Here is a 25,862-nt window from a genome sequence, read left to right as displayed (position 1 = left end):
AGTCTTTTTCTTCAAAGCCCCCATACTTGTCTGTGCACCATGACAAAGTGTCACTAAAGCTTCCTTCCCAAGATCGTTACACCTTTTCATGTAGGCCAGTCCATCACCTTGTCTTCTTTTTATGCACCTCCACATCCTTCTCATGAGGAGAGACTCCAACATCTGGACCCAAAAAGAGCGTTGGCCTTCAGTGTCAATCGTACTAAAGATTTTCGGGTGGACGATCAACTCTTTGTAAGGTATGTGGGTGCGAAGAAATGGAAGGTGGCGCAAAAGCGTACCATCTCTCGATGGATGCTTCTTTGCATCAAGGTGTGTTATGCTTTGGCCAAGAAGCAACCCCCTGAGGGCTTGCGCGCTCATTCAACCAGAGAGACTGCTGCTTCCACTGCGTTAGCAATCAGAGTTCCTTTCCTGGATATCTGCCTAGCAGCTACGTGGGCATCCTTGCACACGTTTACTAAGCATTACTGTCTGGACACTCAGGTCCTTCGGGCGGGTACTTTGGTCGTTCGGTCCTGCAGGACTTTCTAGTATGATCTTGGTTCGCAGCACACCTCAGAGGATGGCATTGCTTGGGTATCTATACTAAGGTGAGGAATCTGCAACTAGAAGTCTTTTAGATGTACAAGTTACTTACCTTCGGTAACAATATATCTGGTAGAGACATATTCTGTTTGCAGTTTATCTGCCGACCCACCCATTCTCCCCACTCGCGAACTGATTTCTAGGGATAAGACTTCCCCATTCAGGGCCTTAGTTCTGGCACAGCAGTTAGTGTTCTTTGTGGCTCTGTGCTTTGGCGTGGAAAGTCGTGAAAATAAACTGGCATCATTGCGCTGAGGCGACGTCTATGTAATACTTCTGATTTCATCACTGCAACAATGGCGCACACGGAGACGACCAATGCCACCTCCCGACATGCCAAGGGCATTGCTCGAAGAAAAAATCTCCAGATCCAGTAAGGAATCTTCAAGTAGAATATGTCTCTACCAGATGTATTGTTACCAAAGGTAAGTAACTTGTACGTTACAAACTGTTCTCACACAATCCCTCCCCACATTTGTACAGTACATGGTTGCACCTTTTAGGGCCCATACAGAGACTGTCACTTAGCAGGTACCCTTTTAAATGTGGGAGGCGCATTAGGGAGTCTGTTAAAATCGCTCTTGCTGTACCAGCCAGCGTAGCATATTGGAGAAACTGTTCCGGTCCTACTCCAGTCTAGTCCTGAGCCTCCTGAAAAGTAAGAAATAATGTAAATAAAATAAAAATAAAAGGTCAGTTTAGGTATAATAAAGTAAGGAGTGCACCCAAGAACAGAGTCTGGAGCACTGGGCCTCTTTGGATGTTAGGGACTCATGCAGTGTCTGAATTCCAAGAAAGTACTAAAGTCTTCACGAAATTCGGTCTTGGATTGTCAAAACAGAATTATGGTTTAGTGCCCACTAACCTGAGGATCAAGTATTTAGCCTTGACTTAATTGTTCTTCAACTGAAATCTGAAGGAAGACAGGAGGCTATGGTGCAACAAGCCCAACAAGAGCGAGATCGTAGAAACAGGAAGCAACTCAGGAAGTGAGTGCAGGGAAAGATGCTTGCGCAGGACTGGAACGATGCCAAGCCTGATTCAGGTTCAGATGGGGTACTTATGCTAGAAGGGGGAGACTGTCCCAGAAAGACACCTGTTTCACGTGGAAGAGTGAAAGTTTCCAAGGAGCCTATAGAGAAGCACGTTACACAAAACACATATGACGTTTTGCAGGTGGCAGGTGCAAGCTGCAGAACAAACTAGCAACAATACAGGAGGTTCAATTGTTAAAGGTGGGTGGGGGCGTGAATTGCATGAGACAGAAAGGTGCCACGAGAGAATGATTATATGAGCCTGGTGGTGATCGTGACAGTAATGAATTACACTATTTAGTTTGCTGCCCCTCATGATTAACTCTAGTAGGGTATTATCTCTATATGCTCCTCTCAATAATTGGGTTTCCCAAATAGCCTCTCCAATTAGCCATTTAGTGGCTTGTTGAATTTAGGACGCGTAATAGTACAGCTTAATGTTAGAAAGAAACCCAACCCTGAAACTCACGGCACCCCCCCACCACCATTCAACTTCAGTCTGTCCTGTGCCAACCCTGATACATCCACCAGCCAGCCAAATCAGGGACACTAACACACTATTCAGTAGCCTAAGGGTGTCAGGTCTCACAGAGCAGAAATCATTTTGTATATTATACAGACATAGTGGGAGGAGGGCCATCTTTGCTATTGCCGCCTTACCCATGATTGAACCAGGGAATGTGGTTGAGAACCATATGGAAGGTGGCAGTCTGTCAAGTGCCCTCCCCATATTATATGAGTATTTCTTGTCTGCTGCTAGGGAAATCATAATCCCTAAATATAGAAACATACCTGCCTCCCATTTTAAGCCCAAGTTGGGCAGTTGTGTCCGTCTCCCTAAGGGACATGGAATGGTCTTGTGTTTTTTAATCTTGAGCCTAGCCACCTCACCAAATCTGACCAAATAACATGTCAGGGATGGCAATGAAATCCTAGGCAATCTGAGATAAAATAGAGTATAATCCACATACTGAGAAACTGTGTGAACAGTATGGTGTCCCCTACTCTAATTCCCCCTGCTATTAAGACCTTTGCTAAGCATGATAGTTGTTGGTTCATGGCCAAAGTAGAGAGCAAGGGTGAGAGCAGGTACCCTTGCTAGGTACCCCATTCAGTATTCCAAGTCAGAAACCGTTCTACAAACCCTAACCCTCAACTTGGGTTCAGTATAAAGTACCTGGACCCAACTGCAGAATAATGGGTCAGTGATTGTTGCTTCTAGAAGCTCCATCAGCTAAGGCCAACTCAAGGTATCAAAAGGTTTAGCCACATTGAATGTGAATGGAGAAAGCTCCTCATCGCTGTCTCTAAACAAATGCAGCACATGACTGAGTCTACAAATAAAATATTCATAGTTGTGCTGCGGCCTGGGATAAACCTGCACTGATTGTTGTGAACCAGTCACTTAACCACCTGCCACAGCCAGTTGGCCAGGACCTTACACAGAACCTTGGTGTCTGAGATGATCATGGTCAATAACCAGTAAGACGAAGGTCCCGCTGGATGTCCTTATGTCTTGGGCATCCTGTAGTTAATGCCCTCTCACATAGGAAGAGTGTAAATCTGTTTATCTTCCCTGAAGAATTTTAATAATTTCTCTGTCAATTGGGGAGTAAAAGTCTGGTAAAATTCTGTCTGGAACTCATCGCTTCCCACTAGCTTAACCTTAGATATCGATTGTAACACCCCTTCCAGTAAAATCTTGGCCGCCAGGTCCTCCATCATAGCCTCGGGGACCTGTGGTATATCTTCATTAGTCAGAAATGCATGTATGGAGTCAGCTGAACTAGTGTCCATGTTCTGATATGACCTGCAGGTCTGCCTGAGAGGTATCACTGATTGCCCTGTGTGCCATCTCAATCAAGTGAAGTACTTGAGGGGCACTCACCTCTCACCTTACTATGTAGGTGAGCCACATACCAGTGCTATCTAACTCTACAGAATTTCAGTTGATATTCCTTCAGGGACAACTTATCCAACCTGACCCAGATTTCACCAAGAGTGCACTCGGCCCCCAATTCTTCCAAATACTTTGCTGGGAATTCCATTTCCCACTGCTTCACCTCAGCCAGTATAATGTAATCTGTAGCACTGTTTCCAAGATGTCAGGAATGCAGGTATTTGAATATATAGTATATACACACCCCTGCACACTCACTTTGGATCTAATGTGAACACTTTTTCAGGAATAATAATTTAAATCTTATTAATATTAAAAACAAACTGTAAAATGCTTTAAGTGATTCAGAGTTAACTCTTGACTTGTTAGCTCAAAAGCATAGTAGGCTGTTCTGTATTCGATGACTACTAGGATTCACTCCTAATCTCCTTATAATTATAGTCCATACTTTAAAAATAAGCAGTGCCTCTTTTTGAATGTTCTGAAATTTATATTTTTCATAAAACAGCACTGGAATATTTTCTCCAAAAACGTTCAGTGTTCATATTTTGAGAGGCATTGAATCGTGTTTAGTAGTCCCCAGCCCTTATAAACACTTATTTGGATGTGTTCCATAGGGTGGTCTTCTCAATATGTCTTTGTAGGGATGGTTTTGTATCTGAATTCCATCCATTGAAAATTTCCAGCCATTGTAAATCTGTTAGATGCTGATACCAGGGTAGCCAAATGTGAAGTGTAATTCTCGTGCAACCCTTTTCCTTATTTTGTTGCCCATTTAATTCCTTCTTTATACTCTTTTGCACCTTAGGGACTGCTCTGAAGATGAACATGAACCTGCGAGAACTTTACTTGGCAGACAACAAGCTGAATGGCCTGCAGGATTCTGCACAGCTTGGAAACTTGCTCAAATTTAATTGCTACATCCAGATTCTGGACCTGAGGAATAATCACATTCTAGATGGAGGTAAGCCATTTTTTTGTGTTACACTATTAGCTTGTCTGAGTGAATATACATGGTCTATTGTCCCAGTTTCTAAACTTAGATGGTTATGGCCTTGGTTGTGGCCACCACATTTGTTTTGTGGATGGCAGATTGGTAGAATGGAGAAGATGATCAGCATCTTAGAAGTTGGTAGAAAGTAGTTATTTGTAGCACGCACACTGTAAGGTAGTTGATACAACGTGACAGTATCCAAAAATACTACAGCAATTTGGAGTGTAGAAAATAATACAAATATGGTGTTCCATGGCAGGATAAAATGGAAGCTCAATTTACAAAAAAAGTCTACACTAGCATATAGGTAAAAATGTATTACTGAATGGTATATTAAGGCCACATGGTCATAAATACATTGCTTTGTAAATGTGCACTGGAGAGAAAGTACAAGTGGCTTAGAAGGTTTTACAGCATTTATTTGCAAACATCCACACTTCTTAGCCACCTCTTGTACACTGCTACATAACCAATGCGCAGTGTGGGAACCTAGATCAGATACAGGCTACAAAAGAAACGAGCGACTTACCTATAACTGACGCTTTGCAGCCTGAATTGCTTCTACACCAATAAATGACCCTCCCCTGTGCCAGACAAAGGAGAGTCAATACAAATAAAAGAATATAAGTATACAGACAGTTTAGGAGGGCACAGAAAATTCTGGAAATGGCCACGATGTACTTGGCATTGAGTGTTTCATATTGTGGTCATAGTCAGCCAGGTGACTATGGTTGATGCCCAAAACAAAAAAACAGGAGGCTCTGGGATGTCAGGAAAATGCACAGCATTTGATTCTAGAGGTTAAAGTGTCATTAACTAGTGCTAAAGGTAAGTAATTAGTTTGCTGGAAAAGGCCCAATTTATAATCTCTTTTATTTGTTAGCACTGCATACCAAAAAGTGAATGGTCTCTTGGCACTAAGTAATAGGTGCCACTCCTACCTGGCTCACTGTTAGTGATTTCATTGAACTTTGAACAAGTCATCTTGCTGTTTTAGGATTGTTAGTGCAGTTGCAAATAGTCCTATGCAGTGTGTGCACTACACATCAAGCCATTTCAGTGATTGTACAACATTATTTTGAGTCAGCATTTCCTTTCTGAATATCCTTAATTTCTGTAGTTCCTTATGTTATCTCTAGTGTACCTGTTATCTGATAGAGACTTCTAGTTGCAGATTTCTTACCTTAGAATTTCCCCCAGGCGTCAGATTAGATCCAGAGATTGTTCTTCAAACAATACCCTTCCGCGTCGGTAGGTGGCGTCGGTTGACTCCGCAGGTGTCGTTGGCATCATTGTCACCGTGATGACGTCGGGAGTAGTATATAGACGCCGTCTTCATGCACTGATGTCAGTTCTTTTCTTTCCGTGCCAAGCGCTGATCTGGAGAAGAGCTACCCTGGTCTGTTTTTGACCGGCTTCGACCGCTTTGTCTAGTTTTCGAGTGAGATATTTGGTGCGTTGAGGATGTTCCCGAAGAGAGGTTTCAAGCCGTGCGATGACGGGGACGGATCCTCGTCAGGTTTGTCTGTGGTGTCTTGAGCACGACCCGAAGTCGTGCTCCGAGTGTTGGGCCATGCAACTGAAGGGTTTGAGCGAGCGGTCCCTAAAGCTAATGGTGGCACGCACTCGATTCCGCGTAAGTCTCGATCGAGAGGAAGGTCTTGAGACCATTCGCGGAGCCATCACCACTCGTCTTCTTCTAAATCCTCGGGTCAAGGTAAGAAGAAGAAGAAGTCGAAGAGATCCCATCGCTCTCCGACTTCGCCCCGTTGCTCGGCTGGCGCGACGCAGGAGGAGCGTCGAGGCTCAAGGCCTCTGTCCTTGGAACCTGCTTCTGGGTCGGCTCCGCAATTCCCAGAAATTTTCGGAGCTGGAGCAACCCCTGCCCAACCTAAAGAATTTTATGAGGCCATGCAACTTATCTTTGGGCGGACCGACCAGGATACGGTGCCTTCGGGCCCAAGGGGTTTGGTTGAGGGGCCTTCCGATCCTTATCCCCGACGACTCTGAGTCGGAGCGGTGTCTGCCGATGTCGCCTTTGCCTTTGATGGGGCCTATTTGCCCCAGCTCAGATTCGGACCCTTTTTCTTATGGGTATGAATTTGGGAAAGGATTGGAGTGGTCCCTGGTCCCTGGTGCCTTATGAATACCAGGATGACCCATCTTTGGACTAGGCTCAGGAATTAGGTGACGCCAGTGGTCTGAATACTTCTCCTGATGCTTGCATGCTGTCTCCTCCTATCGTGGCTAATGTGGAGGGAGCGACTTATGGTATGGTGGTCAGTAGGGCAGCTGAGGTCCTTGGCCTTGAGCTTCCTACTGTTGAGGTCAGGTCTAATCTCCTGACGGAGGTGCTTCAGCCTGGGTATTCTACTTCAGAACCCCTTTTGCCATTCAATGAAGCCCTCACCGATGTCCTTTTGGGTACCTGGTCCAAACCCAACACAGAGGCTCCTGTGAATAGGACTATCGCACGCCGCCATCGGCCTGCTCCGAACGACCCTGAGTTCCTGTCTCAGCACCCCACGCCTGAGAGTCTTGTCATTCAGGCATCCTCTTCTTCAGGCACATTCCCTTCCGCACTCCCGGACAGGGAATCAAAAAGACTGGAACAATTTGGTAAGAAGTTATTTTCTTCCTCCAAGTCTCGCGCTGCGGTTTGTGAACACTGCATGCTTTTTGGGCTGCTATACCCTCTCTTTGTGGGATACGGTTGTGCAAGTCCTGCCACAGATACCGGAGGAGGCCAGGGCTATTGTCTCCCTAGCTGTGAACGATGGGAGAGATGCGGCAAAGTTCACAATCTGTTGTGCGCTGGACACGACTGACTCTCTGGGCAGATTGGTTGCTACGACGGTGGCCATACTTCTGGTTTTTCTGGGTCTGTCCAACAGTTACTCATAGACACGGCCTCTGATGGCTTCTGTTTCTTTGGAGACAAAGAAGACTCAGCTTTGGAAAGATTGAAGGATTTCCGGGCTACGGCTCGGTCCCTTGGTCTTTCCGCTGCCCCTCACCCCCCCACAGTCCGCTTTTCGCCCCTTTCGTGACCATGGAAGGGGCTCCCTGTCTCATCCTCCACACAGCCCCCGTGCCACCCATGCTGTCCAGCCTCTGCGTGGCCGGGGACGTGGAATCCCCTGTGGGTGTGGGACAGGGAACCAGAGGTTGCCCAGTCCACCTCTGCTCCCTGTGCAGCCTCCAACCCTACTAGTCCGTCCCCTCACTCCCACCCAGTTGGCGGCAGGATTCGCCATCATCTGCCCCACTGGGAATCCATCAGTACAGACAGGTATGTTTTGCAGATCGTTCGAAAGGGCTACTCCCTCCCTTTCGAATCTGCTCCACCAGCCATGCCTCCATCTATCAGTCACCCTTCAGAGGATCATTTGGTGACTTCTCTGCCAGGAAGTCCCAGCTCTCTTGGCCAAGGGAGCTATAGAAAGGGTCCCTGTTCCCAAAGTAGGTTGTGGTTGTTATTCCTGCTACTTTCTGGTGCCGAGAAAGGACAAGGGCTTGCGTCTTATCCTAGACCTTCGGGCCTCAACTACTTCTTAAACAAGGAGAAATTCAAAATGCTCACACTGGTGCAGGTTCTGTCTGCGTTGGACCCAGAAGACTGAATGGTAGCATTGGACTTGCAGGACGCTTATTTCCACATCCCCATCCTGCCTGCCCACAGACGTTACCTGTGATTTATGGTAGGTCACGAGCACTTTACCATGCTCCCTTTCGACCTTACCAACGCCCCTCTGGTGTTCATGAAAGTGATGGCGGTGGTTCCAGCTCATCTGCGCAGGTTAGGGGGGGGGGGGGGTCAGTCTTCCCCTACCTCAATGACTGGCTGATGAAGGTGGACTCGCCCCAAAAATTTGTCTCCCACCTTTAGACTATGGTGAACCTCCTGTACACGCTGGGGTTCACTATAAATTTGACAAAGTCACACCTGACTCCCTCTCAGATGCTCCCTTTCATCTGAGCTGTTCTGGACGCAGTGCAGTTTCGGGCTTATCCCCCCAAAAAGCGAGTCCAAGACATTCAGGCTATGATTCCGATCTTTCAGCCTCGGTCTTGAGTTTCGGTGAGACTGACTCTGGTGCTGCTGGGCCTCATGGCCTCCTGCATCCTCCTAGTAACACATGCCAGATGGCATAAGCGGGCTCTGCAGTGAGACCTGAAGTTCCAATGGGCGCAGCATCAGGGGAATCTCTGACATGGTCCAGATCTCGGAGGGGACTGCAAAAGACCTGCAGTTGTGACTTTTGAATCTGCATTGGGTCCACAGCAGATACCTCTCCCTTCCTCAACCAGATCTCTCTATAGTGACCAATGCGTCACTTCTGGGATGGGGCGGTCACATGGGAGAGGCGTAGATCAGAGGCCTCTGGTCTCTGGCGGAGTCTGGGCTCCATATCAATCTTATGGAGCTCCGGGGGATCAGGCTTGTGTTGAAAGCATTTCTTCCCTCTATCAAAGGGAAAGTAGTGCAGGTGTTCATGGACAATACTACTGCCATGTGGTACTGCAACAAACGGGGTGGAGTAGGGTCCTGGAACCTTTGTCAGGAGGCATTGTGCCTCTGGAAATGGCTAGAACATCAGGGCATTATCCTGATGGTTCAACATCTGGCGGGTTCCCTCAACACCAGAGCAGACAAACTCATCTGTCGATGCACAGCCGATCTCTAATGGCATCTCCAGCCGGAGGTGGCGCAAGGTCTCTTTCAGCAGTGGGGAGAGCCTTGGTTACATCTGTTCGCCTCCGCAGAGAACGCGCAATGTCAGCTGTTTTGCGCGTTGGAGTTTCCAAGGCGGCACTCACTCGGAGACGCTTTTCATCTCGAGTGGAACTGCGGCCTCTTTTCCGCCTATACCACTTCTGACAAAAGTTCTCAAGAAGATCAGGGACGACCGGGTCCATGTCATCTTGGTGGCTCCCTGGGCACGGAGAGTCTGGTATCCAGAGCTATTGAGCATGTCCATCGATCCTCCACTTGGACTGCCTCTTCGAGCGGATCTTCTGTCGCAGCAACAGGGGACGGTTCTTCACCCGAACCTGTCCAACCTCTGCCTTCATGCATGGAGATTGAGTAGCGACAGTTGACGACTTTTGATCTTCCACCCGAAGTCTGCGATGCTACCTTGGCAGCCAGGCATCCCTCAACCAAAACTGTATACGCCTGTCGTTGGAATACATTTGTGGCATGGTATACCAACAAATATGTTGATCCCCTCTCTGCCCCTCTATCCGAGGTTCTTCTGTTCATTCTTTCTTTGGACCATAATGGCTCTGCTTTGGGCACTCTTAAAAGGTATTTTTCTGCCATTTCGGCCTTCCTTAGGTGACCTGATCAGCCCTCACTTTTTAAATCCTCTATTGTGAGTGGATTCCTAAAAGGCCTCACCCATTTATTTCCTCCCACTCCATTTATCATGCCTCAGTGGGACCTAAATCTTGTCCTTACTTATTTGATGTGTACTCCCTTTGAGCTGATGCATAATTGTCCCTTGCGGCTCCTCACCTTCAAAACTGTCTTTCTTGTTGCCATCACCTCTGCTCGCAGGGTGAGTGAGCTTCAAGCCCTTTCATCTAAACCTTCATACTTGTCTGTGCACCCTGACAAAATGGTGTTGCTCACGAAGGCTTCCTTCGTTCCTAAGGTGGTTACGCCTTTTCATGTAGTCCAGTCCATCACCCTGCCTACTTTCTACGCACCCCCACATCCTTCCCATGAGGATGAGAGACTCCACCGTCTGGACCCAAATAGAGCGTTGGCATTCTATCTTAATTGTACTAAAGATTTCTGGGTGGACAATCAACTTTTTGTTGAGTGTGTGGGTGCAAAAAAAGGGAAGGCGTTGCAAAACTGTACCATCTCTTGATGGGTGCTTCTTTGCATCAAAATTTGCTACTCTTTGGCCAAGAAGCAACCCCCTGAGGGCTTTTGCAATTGCTGCTTCCACTGCGTTTGCACGCGGAGTTCCTGTCCTGGATATCTGTCAGGCAGCAACGTGGGCGTCCCCCAGTCTGGTCCGTCGGGACGGCTACTTTGGTCATTAGGTCCTGCAGGACTTCCTAGTGTGATCTTGGTTCGCAGCCCTCCACCGAGGATGGCATTGCTTGGGTATCTGTTCTAAGGTAAGGAATCTGCAACTAGAAGTCTCCATCAGATATACAAGTTACTTACCTTCGGTGACAAAATATCTAGTAGGGACATATTCTAGTTGCAGATTCCTTACCACCCACCCATCCTCCCCGCTTGCAAACTGATTTATTGGGACAGAGATTCCCCTTTCAGGTCCTTAGCTCTGACGCACCACTATCAGTGTTATTAGCGGCTCTGCGCTTTGGCGTGGAACGTCGCTAAAAGAAACTGACGTCACTGCGTGAAGGCAGCATCTATATACTACCCTCGACGTCATCACGGTGACTAAGACGCCCACGTAGTCGACCGACGCCTCCTACTGACGCGCAAGGGTATTGCTCAAAGAAAAATCTCCGGAACCAGTCTGGCGCCAGGGGGAAAGCCTAAGGTAGGGAAACTGCAACTAGAATATGCCTCTACCAGATATTTTGTTACCGAAGGTAAGTAACTTGTACTTCATTTGCCTTGTGAGCTCATTTGAATGGCTGTGAAAAATATCTCAGACGCACAGCCTGGAAGGTGCACTGGAGCATTTGACTGTTCAGAGCAGAAAATGTGGCTGTAATTTATTTTGTTGTCCTACACAGTATGTAGGATCTGTTCAGGATTTGCAAGTGGCTCAATTTCATTTTACCAACATATGTGTTATTGTCATTTGTATGAATGCAGATGCCGCAGCACCATCTTTTTCTTACTTGGTGGTCATTATTCTCTTGATGGGCAGCCTACTTAACAGCTGCAGCTCTTGCACTTTTTTTCTTCTTGCTGTGCATCTCTTCCTTTTTCTATTCACATGTGTCTTTGGTGCTTATTTCAGTTTTCAAAAAAATCTTGCTTTAATTTTCACTTAGCTATGGTTTTGTTCCCACAATATCTTTTGCGCTGTGACATGTGGAATATGAGACTCATTTGCCATAGATCACCAGTGTTTTTGGCACACGTTTGGAATTTTCATTTTTACCTAATGCATATGTTGATTTGTTTTTCTTGAGGGCATTGAATTTTCTTTCTGGCTAGGATTCTCCAAATATAACCTAACTGTATGTCCACTACAGCCTAGAGGGGAATGGGATAGTCTACAAATATTTTCCTGACAACAAAACAGTAGGTGCATTCGGATGGATACTTCTAGCAACAGATGCATCTCGTTTAGACAATCCCAAGAGATTTCTTCCAGAAGTGCTGTATGGCTCTGCAATGACTCTATACTGCCCTGAAATGATGGGGGGTGGAACAAAATACAGATGCCATGCCTGTACACTCAATTCCATTTATTTTGCTGCCTTTCAATGCTGATTAGGAGCACTGCTCCCAGATTTGTTGGTCTAACGACTCAGAAAACTCAATAGTGAATGATATCTCATTGCAGTGACTGGAGGAAGCAGCAGTCCGTCGTTGACCCACCAAAGGATTGCCTGGGGTACTAGGGCACTGGCCACACCTGTAACTCTTGCAACAAGTGGGCCTTTGTGCAAAGTTAGCCAGCAGTCTGATTGTGGGCTGGGAAATACACTCTGTTGCTAAACACTAAAAGAGTTGCTGGTTGAAAGAGAAGTCCTATTCCCAGTATAAGTCATGGCAATTGCTGTCCCAATTACCAGGCCATTCCTGTGAAAGTCCACTTCTAGCTTGAAGTCTTCCAGAATGTCAGAGTGTAGACGAAAGTGTCAGACAGCCCAGCAGAACTCTACCCCATCATGCCACCCAAAGGCTTTTGAGAAGGCAGAAGAGTATCCCGATAAAGATCGGACTCCAGCGATGTCTCCTGTTCCCAAACTAATCCCGCAAGTATGACCTTGCACGCCCCAAGTTTCTTGTGCTGCTGCCAACCCTACAACAAATAGAGTTCAGAGGCCATGTTGCCTTTTTTTTTGTGTGTGACTGTCTCGCTGTCTTTGAGCACCATGTAGGCATTGGGCTCTCCACTAGATCTTGCACCATTGGGTCCCCCCCCCCATCCCCTCCCCCCCCACAAAATGTTATTGCCTTCTTGGGACCTGGTAGGTGGCCAGTCTGCCTCTGCTAATGACTTCTATTATGCCACGATCCATTCCTCCTGTAACCACACTGACTCTGCCAGCATTTGTTTGACTTGATCCCGAACTGAAGCTTGCCTGCTCCAAGCTTGTGTTTCACTATAATATAATGAAAGTGCAACCAGTGGTTTTACAACCAGATTCCAATCCCTGAACTCTTCTTTGACCACAGCAACTGTAGCAGCAGTATTTCTGCAGTATTAGAATCAGCAAAGGATCCTCACCCTATTCGGCCCAGATTTCGACACAGTGCAAGAGGCCACTGTCACTCACAATAGCATTGATTATGAGGATGAAAAGCACAGATTGCTGCCTCCACAATATGCCTATGATGCATTGTAGTTAGATATAAAGAAACCAGTAGGTGAGGCACATTTCCTGAAAAAGCACTAGACTCTCCACTTGGGTCATCAAGGGAGGAAAGTGCTTAGTTTGCAGTGGTTCTCAGGGCAGCTGAGGCAGTAGAATTGTAGATGCCCACTATTGAGAAAATAACAAATATAATAACTGAGATTCCACATATTGGGCTAACTTCATTTGAGAAGTAATTGCCTTTCAGTGAAGATGTACTGATGCCCTTTGGCCTACCCACCTGGCTGTGGCTAGCATCATAGATCTGACCCTTGTGACCTGGACTTAATGACCAAGCATCCTTCATCAGAGAGCCTGATTGTTCAAGCATCAGTAAGTAAGACCAATCCTAATTCATTTCTAACCAGTCCTCTAGATAGGCATGCAAAGAGACTTAACTCTTTTGAAAACATACTAATTTCATCAGCTAGTTCAGCCCTTAGATTAATAAATGCAATTTGTCTTTTGGATTGGTATTCTCACAGATCAAGGAATATGGCCAGTGATATCTTGCCAGCCTTTCCAGAGAACCTCAGCCTTGATGGCCCAAACGATATGTGATTTTTAGGACACAGTCAGTTGTGTACTTATAGTTTCCCCTGAAGCTGCAGATTGCATTTGCAGATTGATAGGCACCAGCGTTGTGCTCAAAAGGCATGTTCTGATGAGATAAAGTGGGTTTTCCTGAGACGTGTAGGCTCTCCAAATGGACATGCACTTCAGCGGCTCTTTGAAGAAAACACGGATTTGGGCTAGAATGATTTGAAGTCGGTCATGTTGACTCCAGCTTAACTGTTTCCCCTCCAATACAGAAAATTCTGAGTCTGTAAGACAGAGCTAGCTTACCAACACCGCCAGCCATCCCAATGTGTACTGTTAAGCAGTGCAGTCATAAAGAGTCTGCAGAGCCAGCAATCTGAAAGTTCTTCCTCCACTCCTCGAGAGGCCACAAAGATGCTTAGTTTGCCCTATCAGGCGCATGCCTGGCTGGTAGGAAACAGAATGTGGCATTCCCTTCCTGGCTGGAGATCCATCACCTCGGGCAGGTGAATTCTGCAGATTGTTCAAATGGGATATGCTTTATCCTTCATCTTCTACTCTCCCCCACCTTCCTCCCACACTGGAGTGGTGTTTGAAGGAGCACTCTTCAGTCCTGATGCAGGAGGTCAACAGTCTGTTGTTTAAGGCTCCCATCAACTGGGTACTGGACACAAAGGAGGCTGCTACTCTAACTTGTTCCGAAGAAGGATGCAGGGACCTCAGAACCGTGTTTAACATCTGCCCACTAATACCTTTCTGAGGAAGGACAAGTTTAAAATAAATACTCATTGTGGCTCAGACTCTGTTGGCTATAGCTGCAGGAGATTGATGGTATCCTTAGGCTTGCAGGGCACATATTTCTATACAGCTGTCTTGCAGACCTACAGGTGCTATCTGTGGTTCATGGTAGGTGAGGAACAATTTCAGCACTTCAGCCTTACCTCTGCCTCTCAGGTATGTGCATTTCTGTAACTTGACAACTGTCCCATCCATCTATTCATTAATAAGAAATAGGGTTATTAATTGAGGGGGGGGCGAGAACTACATACCTCAAGTAATAATCACACTCATTGTCACCGATAAAGGCACTAACTAAACCTGAACTCAATCTCCTGGTAGCTGTTGCACAGAGCAGCAAGGCTTAACTTAAAAGCAATGTGTAAGGCATTTATTAACTTAGTTGAAATGTAAAATAAGTACAAAAAGCATTTGGAAAAATAGAGCAACATTTAGTAAACAAAATGACAGATATCTAATATGGGGAACCGGAGATATTATTTAACGTTTTAACAAGAAACAGCACCAAGGAATACAGAGTTATAATTATAGTCAGTGGTAATGGTAGAACAGGATCTAGGTGCAATGTGACGGTGCCTGTGATAAAGTGCAGGTCAGATTCACTAACCAGGTTTTTACCTTCTAACTTTAGTCCTTTAAGTCCCAATCCACCACGGGTGTACACTTCTACGCCCTCCAGGACTTCAGGGGAGACACCTAAAACTTGATGTCTGGCAGAGGCCAAAAAGAGGATCTAGTCCAGGTCCACTTGCCACTAGTCAGCTGGCCAACCTCAGGAAAAGCCTCTAATAGTTTGTTTTATCCTATCAGCTCTAACAGGACGTCAGCCTTTGACCCTTGGAGTCCACGTCTTTGTTCTGGGTACAGGAGGGCGAGCAGGTCCAGTGTTCTAGGCTCATTTTGGGGTCAGAGACAGCAGGTTCAGTATTCTTCTAATCTTTCAGAGGGCCAGAAGTGTTTTGAAGTGGTAGCCTGGAGATGCCACATTAATCCCTGGCACAAGCCTGTGGGTGGCAATGCCCCCCTTGTGAGGCCATAGCCAAAGGGATAAGGTTCCTTGGACTAACCCTACTGTTTTTGGTCATTTTCAATATGGCCAAACTCTGCTGCCACAGTAAGCGTGGGCTCCGAGGGTGTGTGTGGGGAAGTGTACATGTGGGCCCTGCAGTGGATCCTCCGATCCCATTGGTCCTACCATAAGACATTCAGATATCAAAGGAGACAACGCAGGATCTGCAGTTGTCACTGGCTGATGCCTACCTGAGTTGCAGCTGACCACTGTCCCGTCCCTACCGAAAGTTCACAGTGGTGACAGGTGTAGCTGCAGGCTTGGGGGTGGCGTGGAGATTAGAGGCTTCTAGTCTACAGCTGACAGCCAGCTCAATATCAAACCTATGGAGCCTTCCTTCTATCCATCAGAGGGGGCCTGGTTCAGGTCTTCAAAGGCAGCATGCCTGTCATGTGGTACTATAACAATCAGAGCAGAGTGGGATCCTGAATGTTGGGCCAAGGGGGGGAGGGTAGTTTGGGTGATTAATAAAAAAAATAAAAAAATTAACTTGACAGGGAAAACCAACACGGTCAAACAGGAGTCACTTGGTTGAATGTGGATCAGCCATTAAGGCATCTTCCGGGAATGCATGTGGGGACAGGTGAAGCATGATAAAGGCTCTAAGAAACATGTTTTCATTGGGTGAGCCTACCATCCCTGTTAACTAATCCTAATTATTTTCTTTTGTAGGCTTAGCATATATCTGTGAAGGTTTGAAAGAGCAGCGCAAAGGACTCATCACGCTGGTGCTATGGAACAACCAGTTGACTCACAGTGGAATGACTTACTTGGGTATGACGTTGGTGAGTACAGCCTTGTTATTGTGCATGCTTGCATAACTGTGCCTGTTTTCCAAGCCTACACTATCCTCATATTTGCTTCTGTTGCAGGGACTAAATGTTGTTAGCCTTGGATAGGATTCAGCAGATTCAGTGAGAGTCTGATAATCTATAAACATTAAGGAGTCTCTTGGTACCTTTGAATAACATTTAAACGCCAGTCTCTTGATCTCTAGTATAAAAGAAGGTCCATGCCAATGGGTTTTTCTATTGCCATCACATCAGGATCCTTTCTTGCATTTCATTTTAAGCAGAGATGATGTTCATAAAGAAGAAAGATTGGCATTGTAAAGTATGCTGTGAATGAGAATAGTTAAGTGTAACTGGGCAGAAAAGAACCTTTTTCGCCTCTTGGTGAAGTAAAGTATGGATCCGTAGAAAGGATACAAACCCATGATGTTGGGCAAGGCCAGTGAGAGTTTTGGTGTGTAAGGCTAACAACACACACTATGGTCAGTTGGTGCATCTTTGGAGTATTTTGTTTCATCCAGGTCTTTGACAAGGCTTGGGGAATTTTAACCCGAAGAGAGACAAATATAAATGAATATACATGCTTATGGTATGTGTGGCTGTAGATAAACAAGCTTTTTGCAGAAGTCCGCCTTCTAGTGTTGGGCTCGTAGTGTTAAAAGTTTTTTTCCTTTGAAGAATCTTTTCGAGTCACGAGATCCAGTGACTCCTGCTCTCGGTGATAGAGCGCATGGGCATCGAGTCCTTTGTTAGATTGTTTTCTCTCCGCTCAGACGTGTTTCCTCTTGCTCCGGTAGATCTCGGTTTGGACGCTTACGAACTTTTCTTTCCATCTTTCTTTCGATGACAGTATAGTATTTTGATTGCATATTTCCACACTTTAACTAATCTAACTGATTTTCAGCGTTTGGGTCAGTTCAGTGCCCTTAAGGAAATCCATGCCCTTCTTGGGCCTAACGTATAAAGTGCTGTCGAAATGATGGGCTAATGAAACAAATTCCATTCAGGTACTGTTCTCGACATCACTCCAATTTCCCGCACACAGATCTTCATTTGGTGTGTAACTTGTGCTTGTTCCCTGAACATAAAGAGACCTGTAGGTCTTTTTCATCTAAAAAGACTCTCCAGGACCGAAGAACCTGCAATTGCAAATGGAGTTGCAGACACTTCCGACGTTTTGGGAGAGGATCGTGCACAAGAAGAAATTGGACATCAGGCAGCCCTCTTGATCTGAGACTCCGAGTTGGATAAAGGTTCTGACATCAAGAGCCAGTCCATTCCAGCAGCGCAGTACATGAGTACACCAGCCCCATCTTCGCACACAAAGATGTTGAAAAAGACTTCCAAGCTGGTCATAGGTCCACCACCGCCTTTGGGACATGCTAGGATCTGAAAATTAGATTTGGATGCCCCACCCCCTGGTTCGGCAACAAAATTTGCAAAGACAAAGATGTCTTCGGCACTGACCAAAGCCTCATTACCATCCCAACCTATATTAGGATTAAGTTGAGCTTTCGATTCGAGCACTTCGGCTCCGAAAAAGCAGCATTCGACATTTGCTTGGAAGCCCACACCTTCAGTTCGAAAAAAGACTTCAATGCCAAAAAGTTTGGAACCGTAAATTATGCTTATCAAAAAACTCTACAATTTTGGCTTAAGGGACTTCACCAGCAGAGCCAATTTTGGAAGTCACGGACGCTAGTCAGCACAAGATTCATACACAAAAGAGAATGGGGAAAATAATTGCTTCCCCTACTGTTCCAATTAAAAGGAGACTTTCAAGAAACATTGGACACTGCTCCTCCTCCCAACAACAAAAAGTCTCCTAGGACAAAGACAAGGCTCCAGATCAACTTCAGCCTTCACCACCTCACTCTCCTGTACTTCCTCCTACTACACCACCACCGCAGTCTCCTACATCTTTTTTACAGCCACCGTTCTCTCCACAAGGGTCATCACCTCACAAAGATGTCTTAGGTGATGATCCACAATATTTAGATCCATGGGATTTTTATGATCCAGATCCTATACTTCCTAATGACCTTGAGCTATATCCAGCAAACCTTCACCCCTGAGGATGCAACAACATACAACCAGGTTATTTCAAGGGCAGCAGCATACCATAATGTGCATATGCATGCTGATCCTATTGAAGAAGATTTCCTCTTTGATACTTTAACCAACACTCATAATGAGAGTCAATTCCTACCCAAGCTGCCAGGTATGCTTAGACAAGCCACAGAGATCTCCAAATAACCTGTTAAGACTAGAGTCCTTAAACCAGGGTCAATAAAAAATAGAAAGCTGCACCATCAGATCCAATGTTTATAAATTCACAACTACCTCCAGATTCTGTAGTAGTAAGTGCGGCATGAAAACGTGCTATTAGTCCACAGGAGATGCTGCTCCTCCTGATAAGGAGAGCAAAAAACTGGACGCAGTGGGGATAAAGGGTAGCTGCTCAAGCTGCAAATCACTGGAGAATTGCAAATTCTCAGGCACTCCTGTTAAGGTAAGATAGGGCCCACTGGGGCGAAAGAGGAACTGCTCCTGTATCTTCCACAGGAACATCAAAAAGGGGTCAGGAGATACTCAGAAGGGCAAACAATTCAATTAGATGTGCATTGATGCAGCAGATTCAGGAGCACGTGGATTAAACACCAGTGTCTTATAAGAAGGCATGTTTGGTTGAGGTGCTCAAGCTTCAAGCCAGAAATACAACAGGCAGTTCTCAACATGCTTTTCGATAAAGAATACTTATTTGGCCCAGAGGTTGATACCACTATTTGCAAGCTAAAAAAGAAAAAAAAAAAAAAACTCAGAAACATTTAAAGCTATGGAGACCTTACTAACTACACCAACTAGGGGTGATTTTCGTAGTCCACAATTTAGGGGAAGTTTCAAGACATTATCTACCGATCCTTCCACCTTCCAAACTAACAAGGAACACATTTTTACATAGAGGTTCCATCAGAGGCTCTTACAGGGGCGCAAATAATAAAGGCAGAGGTAAGGCGTCTACCTCTATAGGTTCTGCTTGAAATACACGACAGGGACTTCTTTCAAATCCCCACAGCACATACCTCTTTAGTGGGTGGTAGACTAGCAGATTTCTATCCCCTGTGGTCCAATATCACCACAGATCAATGAGTTCTGTCAATTATCCAACATGGTTATTGTCAGGAACTAATTTCCACTCCACCAAGTATTCCCCCTCGTGTACACAAACTCACACGATCATCTCATTCTCTTAAAAGAAGAGGTCCAATCCTTTCTTCTCAAATGGGCTACAAAACTAGTTTTTCTATCTCAACAAGTTTTAGGTGTTTATTTCCAATACTTCCTTATACCAAAGAAAGACTGCTCATTAGGACCAATTCTGGATCTCGAACCTCTCAACCTATATATACTTTCAGAGCATTTTCATTTGGTCTCTCTGCCAGATGTTATTTCCCTATTAGAGCAAGGAGATGACATGACCGAATTAGATCTCTCAGATGCTTATTTCCACTTTTGCATACATCCAGCACATAGCAAATATCTCAGATTCATCATTGCTGGAAAACATTATCAATTTAAGGTTCTACCATTTCGGGTAACAACCGCTCCCAGGGTATTCACAAAATGCTTAGCAGTAGTGGCTACATTCCTCAGAAGACAACATATTCACATTTTCCCATACTTAGACGATTGGCTCTTCAAAGCCAATACCATTCAACAATGTCAGAAGCATACTCAATGCACAGTAAACCATCTACACACTCTGGGATTTACAGTCCGCTATCTCAAATTCCACCTCCGGCCCTCACAGATACAGCCTTATCTGGGAACAATTCTCAATACTCACTCAGGGTTGGCATATTCAAACCCAGCACAGATTCAGGCTTTCCAGACTCTTAGGTCTCAATTACAGGAGAACCATACTTACACAGTGAGACGAGTGATGCAGCTATTAGGAATGATGGCTTCCTGCATTGCTATTGTTCCTCATTCCAGACTACACATGCGTCTATTATAGCAGTGTCTGTCTCGTCAGTGGGCTCAGTCACAGGGTCATCTTCAGGATCTAGTGTTGGAGAGCCAGACTCAGCGCTCTCTGCAATGATGGAACTCCATCAACCTTTTCAAAGGGGCAGCCCTTTCAAGACCCTGTGCCTCAGATCACTCTAACTACAGATGCATCACAGATAGGCTGGGGGGGGGGGTCACCTCAACAACCTTACAAAACAAGGCAGATTGAATCCTGTTTATCAAACTTATCACATCAACTACTTGAATTAACTAGCAGTCTCTCTAGTGCTCAAAGCATTTCTGCCACAACTCTCCCACAAAGTGATTGTAGTCTGTACAGACAACATGACAACTGTGTGTTATCTGCAGAAACAGGGGTTCAGTTACTGGCAGAATATCTCCCAGGAATGGACAATCAGTTTGCAGACTTCCTAAGCAGGATGCAGCAAGAAGTCCACAAATGGGAACTTTACCCACAAGTACTTCACCAATACTTTCACCCCTGGGGAACCCCAAAAATAGACCTCCCCGCCACTGTATAAAATTCAAAATGCCAAAACTTTGCATTCAGATACCCATATCCTCCGTCCAAGGGCAATGCTCTATGGATGAATTGGACGGGGTATCTGCCTATGCTTTTCTACCTCGCCCACTCATTCCATTTCTGGCTCGCAAACTGAGACAACCATCACTCACCATGATCCTTCTAGCCTCCACATGGGTATGTCAACCTTGATACGCAGCACTATTGGATCTGTTTGTGGCTACCCACCAGAAACATCCCAACAGACCAGACCTTTTGACTCAAAAGCGAGGTCAAACCAGACATCCAGACCCCAAAACACTCAATCTTGCGAAATGGCTCCTGAAATCAACGGGTTTGTATATGTACATCTTACCTCTGAATGTATGGACATTCTTAGAGAGGCACGTACACCTACAACTAGACAGTGTTATGTTGCAAAATGGAAACATTTTGTATGTTACTGTCAACGTCAACATATTAACCCACTCAAAACATCAGTGCAAGACATTATCTGCTACATCTAGTAATTTTCTGTACATTCCTGTAATTAAAGCCTTAATGGAAGGACTTGAGGGTTATTCCATCCAGGGTTCCTCCAGTTCCAGTATGGAACCTTAATATTGTCCTTAGTAGACTTATAGGTCCACCATTTGAAAAAATTGCACTCCTGTTCTTTGCAATTTCTTTCTTCGAAAGTTGCCTTTTTAGTGGCTATCATTTCCCTATGACGTGTAAGTGAATTACAAGCTTTCACTTTGGAAGAACCCCTTTTCCAAGAACATAGAGATAGAGTAGTCCTTAGAACAAACCCTAAATTTTGCCCAAAAGTAGTTGCACCATTTCAAATTAACCAATAAGTTGTTACCTTTAGTTTTTCCCACAACCAGACTCAGTCACTGAAAGAGCTCTGCACACACTAGATGTTAAGAACGCTTATGTATTACATTGACTGGACTAAAAGTTTTAGACAATCTAAAAAGCTTTTTGTAGTATTTTCAATGCCTCCCAAAGGCAAATCAATTTAAAACAAGCATTTGCAATGCAACAGGTCTCGCGTTTGCTCGTGTTAGAGCTAATAGCCTAACCTGACTTTTCACTGGTAATGAAACCTATCGGCAAAAGTGCATTTATGTACGTAACCCAAAAAAGTGCAATTAACTGTGTAACAGGGCCGATATTATGTAAAGCACTCGACTTCTGCCAAGCGAGATGGCGCTGGGAAAATAGAGAAAAAGAGTCCACGAGCTGGACAGAAAAAAGGTGAGCCTCCCATGTTTTCTGTACTTGGTCGATGCCCTCGAGGAGGGCTATACACCGGAAAAGGCATGGCATGTGCATGCCTTCCACTAATGAAATCAAGCATATTCTAACAGGCAAGCCCAAAAGCCAATGACAGACACTGACGTGGCGTGGACAGGGCTCCGAGCCCTTTTTAATTACTAAAGCGTCTCACTTAGCGAAACACATGCGACACAGGCTCGACCCTAAAAAATGGAATAGCTAGATGAATAGTCAAGTGTATCCAAACTTATCTGAAAGATAAAAGACAGTTACCTACAGCTCCTAGAGTACACTCTGCCAGAAAAAAGGTGCTTCTATGGCCTTTTTAGGAAACATTCCAATAGCAGATATTTGTAAGGCTGCTACTCGGTTTACACCACACACATTCACTAAGCACTACTTTGTAGATGTTTAGGCTCGCCAACAAGCACATTTTGGCCGGGCAGTGCTTGGTACACTTTTTCAAGCTACTCCAACTCCTACAGGCTAGCCACTACTTAGAGGGGATTGCTTTACAGTCTATGCAAAGTATGGGTATCTACATCCACACATGCCATTGAACGGAAAATGTTACTTACCCAGTAGACATCTGTTCGTGGCATGTAGTGCTGTAGATTCAGATGCGCCTTCCCTCCTCCCTGGCAGCCTGTAGTCGTTGTAGTAAACTTCTTGTACAAATGCTGTAAATATGTGTTCGATGGCATATGTTGCTGCAGATACACATGTTGAGCACAGTCCGCTGCCTGGTGTTGGGCTCGGAGTATTACAAGTTGTTTTTCTTCGAAGAAGTCTTTTTTGGTCACGGGACCGAAGGACTCCTCCCTCTTCGGCTCCATTGCGCATGGGCGTCGACTCCATCTTAGATTGTTTTTTTTCCGCTGTCGGGTTCGGACGTATTCCTTTTCGCTCCGTGTTTCGGTTCGGAAAGTTAGTCAGAATCTCGGAAGAAAGCGTCGGTATTGTTCCGTTCGGTATCGGGATAGTTAGGTACATCGACACCGATCATCGGAAGACTTTGGGGTAGCTTCGATCCCCCATCGGGGCCTGGTCGGCCCGACCGCGTGCGACATCGAAGCCGATGGAACGGACCCCGTTCCGTTTCTGCCCAAAATGTCACAGTAAGTATCCTTATACAGATCAGCACTTGGTCTGTAACTTGTGCTTGTCCCCCCGAGCACAAGGAGGATACCTGTGAGGCCTGTCGAGCCTTCCGGTCCAGAAAAACACTCCGGGACCGAAGAGCCAGGCGTCTACAAATGGCGTCCACGCCGACAAAACAACGTTTCGACGACGAAGAGGAAACATTCTCGGTTCCGGACTCAGAATCCGGAGACTCCGACGTCGAACAACAACAACAAACAGTGAGTAAGACGTCGAAAATAAAAACCATCGAAAAAACAAAAGCCCAGGGGACGCCACTGCCAACAGGCCATGGCTCGACCCATAAAACCGGCGAGCCGTCGAAGGCGCCGAAAAAGGGCACGCCCATAGCGAAGACACCCGACTCCGGTCGAGGGACCGCCATGGAGCAACCTCGGAGCCGAGATAGCGGCTCCGAGAAGCAAAAACAAGATGCCGGCACCGAAAAACATCGGCACCGAGACACACTGCCGAAAGCCACAAAAATTCACTCGGTACCGAAGCCGAAAAAAGATTCACTCTCGGCGCCGAAAAGTTCCACACCTCCTTCCTACACAGAGGAACAAGGAATAAGTGGCCAGATGCACAGATTTGGACAAGAGCTCCAAAGTGTAGAATCAGACTACACACAAAAGAGACTGTACATCCAACAAGACACAGGGAAGATATCAACCCTTCCCCCAATAATGAGAAAAAGAAGGATCGGATTTCTCAAGGATGACGCACAACCACAAGCCAAAGTGGTTAAAAAAAGTCACGCCTCCGCCCTCTCCACCACAACAGGCATCGCCGGCACAAACACCGCCACAAATGCACTCACCAGCGCAAACTACTATAAGTCAAGATAATCAGGATCAAGACGCTTGGGACCTATACGACACCCCAGTGCCGGACAATGATCCCGATTCATACCCCACAAAGCCGTCACCGCCAGAGGACAGTACCTCATACTCGCAACTGGTGGCTAGGGCAGCAGAATTCCACAATGTCCAACTGCATTCCGATCCTATAGAGGATGATTTTTTATTTTAACACCCTCTCGGCTACACATAGCCAATATCAATGTCTACCAATGCTACCAGGGATGTTACGGCACGCAAAACAAATTTTTGAAGAGCCCGTAAAATCAAGAGCCATCACCCCAAGGGTGGATAAGAAATACAAACCACCACCCACAGACCCAGTGTTTATTACTTCGCAGTTACCACCTGACTCCGTAGTAGTAGGGGCAGCTCGCAAAAGAGCAAATTCCCATACATCTGGCGACGCCCCACCTCCGGACAAAGAAAGCCGAAAATGTGATGCAGCAGGAAAAAGAGTCGCATCACAGGCAGCCAACCAATGGCGCATCGCAAATTCTCAAGCGCTGCTAGCCCGATATGACCGCGCACACTGGGATGAGATGCAACTTCTCATAGACCATCTTCCCCAGGAATACCAAAAAAGGGCGCAGCAAATAGTTGAAGAGGGACAAACGATCTCAAACAATCAAATCCGCTCTTCAATGGACGCAGCCGATACTGCAGCAAGAACAGTCAACACTGCTGTCACCATAAGGAGACACGCTTGGCTCCGCACTTCAGGGTTCAAACCTGAAATCCAGCAGGCTGTCCTTAATATGCCCTTCAACGAAAAACAACTTTTTGGCCCTGAAGTGGACACAGCCATTGAAAAACTTAAAAAGGACACAGACACGGCCAAAGCCATGGGCGCACTCTACTCCCCGCAGAGCAGAGGCTCTTTTAGAAAAACGCCATTTAGAGGGGGGTTTCGTGGCCAACCCACAGACACCACAAGCCAACAAACAAGAACCACACCATATCAGGGTTCATTCCAAAGGGGAAATTTCAGGGGATATAGAGGGGGTCAATTCCCAAGGAGTAGGGGAAGATTCCAGACTCCAAAAACACCTCCACCTAAACAGTGACTTTCAAGTCACACAACCCCTTCACTCAACACCAGTGGGGGAAAGACTAAGCCAATTCTACCAATCTTGGCAGCAGATTACAAGACAATTGGGTACTAGCAATAATCCAACATGGCTATTGCATAGAATTCCACAAATTCCCACCAAACATCCCTCCAAAAACACGCAAAATGTCACCACAACATTTAGAACTTTTAGGACTAGAAGTTCAAGCACTACTGCAAAAGGATGCAATAGAGTTAGTACCAGTACAACAAAAAAACACAGGAGTTTACTCCCTGTACTTTCTAATTCCAAAAAAAGACAAAACATTAAGACCAATATTAGATCTCAGGACACTAAATACCTACATCATATCGGACCACTTTCACATGGTCACACTACAAGACATCATTCCACTGCTCAAACAGCAAGATTACATGACCACATTAGACCTAAAAGATGCGTACTTTCATATACCGATACATCCTTCTCACAGAAAGTACCTAAGGTTCGTATTCAAAGGAATACACTACCAATTCAAGGTGTTGCCATTCGGAATAACAACTGTACCAAGAGTATTCACAAAATGTCTAGCAGTAGTAGCAGCACATATCAGGAGACAACAAATACATGTGTTTCCTTACCTAGACGATTGGCTAATCAAAACCAACACAGTAAGAAAGTGCACAAACAACACCACATATGTCATACAAACCCTTCACAAACTGGGTTTCTCCATCAACTATACA

The 25,862-nt window shown here is 45.7% G+C and overlaps 1 protein-coding gene across 1 annotated transcript in view; it reads left to right on the top strand.

The window, feature by feature from the left end:
- The window catches only part of PPP1R37 (protein phosphatase 1 regulatory subunit 37), a 726,853-nt gene that overhangs the window by 357,613 nt on the left and 343,378 nt on the right, over positions 1-25,862 (top strand). The window contains exons 7-8 of the mRNA XM_069207728.1: positions 4,331-4,486; positions 16,128-16,240. Coding sequence (XP_069063829.1) covers positions 4,331-4,486; positions 16,128-16,240 — 269 coding nt within the window. The remainder of the gene's footprint in view (positions 1-4,330; positions 4,487-16,127; positions 16,241-25,862) is intronic.

Source organism: Pleurodeles waltl, chromosome 9 (genome assembly GCF_031143425.1).
Source record: "Pleurodeles waltl isolate 20211129_DDA chromosome 9, aPleWal1.hap1.20221129, whole genome shotgun sequence".
Classification (NCBI taxonomy): Eukaryota; Metazoa; Chordata; class Amphibia; order Caudata; family Salamandridae; genus Pleurodeles; species Pleurodeles waltl.
Note: the sequence above shows the minus strand (reverse complement) of the source record. Positions and strands in the feature narration are given on the sequence as shown.